Source organism: Juglans regia, chromosome 12 (assembly GCF_001411555.2).
Source record: "Juglans regia cultivar Chandler chromosome 12, Walnut 2.0, whole genome shotgun sequence".
Taxonomy (NCBI): Eukaryota; Viridiplantae; Streptophyta; class Magnoliopsida; order Fagales; family Juglandaceae; genus Juglans; species Juglans regia.
The window spans coordinates 22648582-22654549 of NC_049912.1; the positions used below are offsets into that span (position 1 = coordinate 22648582).

General features: G+C 36.9%; 1 protein-coding gene across 1 annotated transcript; it reads left to right on the plus strand.

Moving 5' to 3' along the window:
- Window positions 1–947: 947 nt before the first annotated feature.
- Window positions 948–4107, plus strand: LOC109005829 (60S ribosomal protein L5-like). Its single transcript, XM_018984884.2, has 9 exons — window positions 948–1134; window positions 1822–1891; window positions 1980–2071; window positions 2411–2537; window positions 2646–2725; window positions 2837–2953; window positions 3069–3203; window positions 3348–3517; window positions 3799–4107. The coding sequence occupies exons 1-9, from the start codon at window positions 1132–1134 to the stop codon at window positions 3902–3904; spliced, it is 900 nt and encodes a 299-aa protein (XP_018840429.1). The 5' UTR covers window positions 948–1131; the 3' UTR covers window positions 3905–4107.
- Window positions 4108–5968: the final 1861 nt, after the last annotated feature.

A 5968-nucleotide genomic window follows, 5' to 3' on the forward strand; every position in this document is an offset into this window, starting at 1 on the left:
CACTAATTTTTTTTTAACCCTAACTAATTATTCTGTACATTGGAACTTTGGCACTTTATTTTTATCTTTAACCGTCATATTTTCCAACAACATATCTCTTCGATGAAGATGTCGAGTTTGTCATGGAGATTGTCGGCCAGAAAACGGAAAAACCAGATCGAAGTTGAGATTTGGTCATTTTACTGTCGAATGCGAGCTGGTATTTTAGGGCTTTGGCTAAATTTTAGCCAAACAAATGTTACCAATTCTCACATAGTTTTCTCTATAATTAAATGGATTACTTACCCAATTTATTATATAACATGTTTTGCATATATAATATCTTCTTTTTATTAGATTTTCCCATCATTATTAGGAATATCCCAAGTGCGCTTTTTTAAGAATAATTATTTTTTAAACTGTTATGACTTGGCTCAAGTGGTAAAGATAATAGTTTTAGGGCTTGTTTGGTTCTTTGACTAGTTTAGTTAAGTTCGGTTCAAGTTTAAATATTTTTTAATATTTAAACATGTAATTCTTAAATTACTAAATTTGTATCAATTCAAAACTTCTTCACACGTGGAATTTTTAATTTTTTTCAATTCAACACCTCTTTATACTTAGAAGACATTTATTGTCGAGAGCCTGTAAACTATCAAGATTAATTATGATTTTTTTCCTAATTCTTTTTGAAAATAGTATTGATCATTTTTGCCTTCGACATGTAGAAGTTGTAGCCCACCTGGAGTGCAATAGTTGCCAAGAGGATTATTGTAAGAGGTCCAGACTCAGAGTACTTGCTCGTATGGGCTTGAGGCCCAACGGCCCAAACTACAGCCCATGGAAACATAAATGCATTGATATTGTTCTAGCTCGACCGCACCTTATTCGCATGCCATCCTTGAAATCACGAAAATGCCACCACTCAAGTGCTATAAAGTTCCCAAATCACAAAACCCTAGCGATCTCCCCCCAACAAATCAATCCTAACCGTCAGTCCCTACATAATCAATCGCATCCGTTTATCTCAGAGCTCCATTAGGTGCCTCCAGGGCCTATATCTCCCTTTTACATTAAGCCCCTCTCTCACGAAGGCTGAGCCGTCTCTGTACCTCTCCTCTCTACTCTTTGGAGTTAGATCGAGCCTTAATAATGGTGAGACTCTCGTGCTGAGGCTCTATGGTTCCTTTTTTTTTTTCACTATGCTTGAATAGTTGGTTTGATTTGGCTGATTAATCCGTGTTTGTTTGAGAAGTCGGTTCCATTTCTTGACTTATTTTTATTTTTTTAGAACTAAAGGTTTGTTTACTCGCTGGGAAAGTGTGGGATGGAAAGAGGGGAGCTCTTTGTTGGGTATCGTTTGTTTGATTGAGAAGGGTTTTAAACACGGGATTATGGTTTGAGTATGGGAGTTTTGTTTGGCTCCCGGAAAAAAGGTGGATAAAGGAGAATATTGTCGAATCTTGGAAATGCCTCATTTTAATTCTTAGGAATATGTTAATTGCTGTTCCGAAGCCCGCATATTGTTGGCAATTTTTCTAAGAATTGATATAGTTGGCTATTAACCTCTCTCCCGTTATATCCTTACATTTTATGCATTTTTATCATATTATTATAGGTTTTTTACACTTATTCTTTCAGTCTTATGGGTATTTTGGCACGGATTGTCTATTACTTCGTGTAGCTTTTTTTTGTATGTATGTAACTGGAAAAAAGTTGTATGTATGCAAACAAAGAACGAGTTAAATGGATCTAATTTTGTTACCATGCGGTTTATTGACATTGTTGGCCCTCTAATTACATTTGGAACAAGTGTTCTAACAATTTTATTATTCATCACAGGCCTTTGTCAAAGCTCAAAAATCCAAGGCTTACTTCAAGCGATTTCAAGTCAAGTTTAAGAGAAGGCGAGGTATGCATTGTGTTTAATGATTCATGGTTATAATTCTTAAGTTGATGTTATTTCTATTCTGACAGTAAGATTTCCTGAATATTTCCAGAGGGGAAGACTGACTACCGGGCCCGGATTCGCTTAATTAATCAGGACAAGAACAAGTATAATACTCCTAAATATCGATTTGTTGTGCGATTTGTATCCTAAAATATGTCTATAGTAATGTTTATTCCTGTCCCGTTATCTTTTTTAATTCTTTGTTTCTTGTTTAGGTGATCACTAGAAGGAGCTTCTTTCTTTATAGTTTTTCTGCTTCCTATTTTGTTGGCCATAGAATTTGATAAAGAATGACAATTTACCATTCTTGTACATTCTTTGGCATGTGCATTTTGGCACTTCTTGGTCTTCTGAGATCTTAGTAATGGGATTTATTGATCACAATGGCTATTGGCTAACATGTTTCGTCTTGAGTTAAAATCAGAAGGGTTTCATTTTGGGATTTTTCTTCTGCGTTTCAAACCTTAACATCGTTACCAGACCAACAAGGATATTACTGCACAAGTCATCTCCGCTAGTATTGCTGGTGATTTGGTTCTTGCTGCTGCTTATTCACATGAGTTGCCGCATTATGGGCTTGAAGTTGGCCTTACTAACTATGCAGCGGGTATTTCTATCATATCTCTTTTAAGAGCTTTTCTACTACCCTTTATCTTTTTTTGTCTCTTACTCATGTTAGTCTTCTTGTACAATTGAATGTTGGTAATGCATTCAGCTTACTGTACCGGACTTCTTTTGGCCCGACGCGTCTTGAAAATGCTTGAAATGGATGAGGAGTATCAAGGCAATGTGGAGGTATATTGACATATATATACTATATATCCCTTGGTCCCCTCCTGAATTAAATGCATATCTGTTTTCAGCTTTTGTGGTAGTTTTCTTTGTAAATAAGTATTTTATTATTAGGCTACTGGCGAGGATTTCTCAGTTGAGCCCGCAGAGAGCAGAAGGCCGTTCCGTGCTCTCCTTGATGTTGGTCTTATCAGGACAACAACTGGAAACCGTGTTTTTGGTGCCCTCAAGGTATTGTCGATCACAGACGTGTCTTTCATAACCTCTTAGTTCTCTAAGTTTTTTACATATATTGTTATGATTAGAATTATTAATTGCATGAGTTTTTCTATGGTAATCACTATAGGGAGCGTTGGATGGTGGTCTTGATATCCCCCATAGTGAGAAGAGGTTTGCTGGTTATGGAAAAGAAAGTAAGCAGTTCGATGCTGGAGTTCACCACAAGTATATCTATGGTGGGCATGTTGCTGCGTATATGAGGGTATGGATTTATGTTCTGTGCCATGCCTCTTATAGCAGATCATTGCCTTTCTTAGAGCGTTTTGCAATCTCTGATATTAGTTTTAATTGTTTGTCTTTTAACTTATAATTTTTTTTAATTGTTTGTGTTTTAACCTTGTACCAGACCTTGATGGAAGATGAACCTGAGAAGTACCAGTCTCACTTCAGTGAATATATCAAAAGAGAGATTGAACCTGATGACATAGAGGAGTTGTACAAGAAAGTTCATGCTGCCATTCGTGCTGAACCCTCCTTGAAGAAGGTTGAGAAACAACCTCCCAAGCAGCACAAGAGGTGGGGACAGTTATTGATTTATTGTTGCTTTTTGGTGTGTATATATGTACCTGCATATGTACGGAGGTAGTTGCCTCTTTTCATTACTTTTTTTCTACGTGTGTACTTCATCTTGGGAAAATTTGTGGTGGTATTCTGACCAAACTCAGTTATTTCCTTGTTTGGTTGTGCTTTTGCAATACTCCAACTGCAAAACCTTGAATTTTGTTTGACTGTGAATATCATGATTTTTTAAAGCAGAAAATATATTTTTGAAGGTTCCTATTTCTGGTTCTTAACAGGTACAACTTGAAGAAGCTTACTTATGAGGAACGGAAGGCCAAGCTGATTGAGAGACTGAATGCATTAAACTCAGCTGAAGCTGATGATGATGAGGATGATGAGTAGGATTAGTGTGCAAGTGAGGGTTTCATAGATTTTGATTATCTGTTGCCAGTTTAAAAGAGGGACCTATCTATGTTTTGAAACTTCTTTTTTCAGAAGATATTTGTCTATTTATGGGCAATTTTGCAGCTTGGATTGTGTCGTTTTCTATATTGTAACTAGATTATGGGCATGGATTACAAAGATGTTTTAATCCGACATTTTCCAATTTTTTTTTTTTTTTTACGTCATTCTGATACCCCAGACCCTCCTCCCCCTGCGCTTTAGATTTTTAGTGATTTCTGCCTTTAGATTGTTCTTTGCTACGATGTTTGCGAAATAAGGTGAACCAATTGTTTGTAGTCGTTTTTCTATGAAATTGATAGGTACTGCGGTAGTTGAGGAAGCTCTCTTTGAACTGTCTAGTTAGTATAAACATAGGATTTTCATTGTCTGCCCTGTTTGGCTATGTGTTAACATACTTCTTTGTTATGTTCGTAATTTAAAGTTGATGTTCATTTGATTTCCCGATATAATAGTGCTAATCTAATGAAGTCTCAACTGTTTTTTGCTTATCTATTAAGTGTTAAAGTTACAAAAGTAAATTTACAAACTCACATAGTTGACATGGTGAAATTATCTTTGTAGTTAAAAGCACTTCTGATCTGCATTTTAGGGTTGAAATGGCACCTCCTTTTGTCCACATGCATCGATAAATCAACGTATGATGTTCTGACTTCTTAAATGGTCGTGAATTATACGATAAGCTGATTTTAATGAGGTCTGTCGTACGCTTTCCTACTTGTGTGGGTGGTGTCGTGTGGATTGCATGTAGAAGTGTCCGAGGAATCTCCAAGTGAACGTAACGTTGGAAGTCTTTTGGGTTCGGTTCCTCGTCATCTTCTCAAACATTGTGTGGTGAATTGTGATGTCCGGGCTATTCTTTCCTTTGACATCAACGATTGCGAATATCGGCATATACTTTTCGTTTCGATATTGATCCTGCCGTTTGAACCAAACAATTTCATTTGTTTTAGTTTGAAACTACTGAACATTTTGGATATAAATAAGAAGTAACAAGAACAGTCCTAATTACATGGGTCAGTCTCCGAAAACAGAGATCATAAGAAATAATCATATAGATAATGGGGAGACACAAGAAATATTTAGAAGATAAGTCAATCAGAGAGAAGGAAGGGTCCACGAAGATGGAACCTTATCTGGTACAAGCCAATGCCATCTGCTTCTCATTTACTTCTTAAGCTACCCCAACACCATCCACTTCCTTCATTTATAGGCTTTTTCTTACTACTTGTGAAGAAACAAACACCTTCCTACTTACTTTGAACTCAAGCAAGACCAGTCCACAAGGAGAGTCATGGCCCACTCACTAACCCCGGCACCTGCTCCTGCAACGGTACCCATCTCAACAACCTCAAGAAAGAAGACTCAATGCCCATCTCTAGGATGTGATGGAGACCTGGATTATAAACTTGTACATCGCAGGTTGGTTTACGTTTTCCTGTTGGAGTTGCTTGTTTTTCAAGTGTTTGTGCGAAGAATGTGGACGTTGTACCTATGTCTGAACACATTTGTAAGTGTATATACGTTAGTATGTTTCTATGCAATGCTCAAGAGTGTTTCCTGTGAAGGATGAACAGGTTTTAGAGCTAAGTTTGCGAAGGTCGTATTTAAGGGCTAAAATAATTTTCTTTAAACCCGCTGTATGGATTATTTCATCCATGAGTTATAACTTCATTTTCCTCATGAAACTTGAACAGGGTTGACAGACATTCGCTAATAAGATACCATATCAAAAGCAGGGGTGCATGCTAAAAAATAGATATATTTAGCCTCTTTAAAAAGCAAGCTAATTAGTGAGGAACTTATTAGTAAATTCCTCATTTTCCTCGGTAAGAGATGTAAAATCAAGGAGTAGATCGTAGCTTGGTAATGAGAGAACTCAGTAAAAGTGTAAACAATAGAACTATAAAATCTAAGACATGTCATGGGTTCATGTTGCAGGGCTGTGACATTGGGCCTTAGCTGGTGCAGTGCTCGGCTTGAATGTCAGTGATCGAAGTGCGA

Coding starts and splice junctions, on each gene's coding strand:
- LOC109005829 (XM_018984884.2), top strand. Junction 1,892..1,979: donor CAAGTTTAAGAGAAGGCGAG/GTATGCATTGTG, acceptor GAATATTTCCAG/AGGGGAAGACTGACTACCGG. Junction 2,072..2,410: donor ATCGATTTGTTGTGCGATTT/GTATCCTAAAAT, acceptor CATCGTTACCAG/ACCAACAAGGATATTACTGC.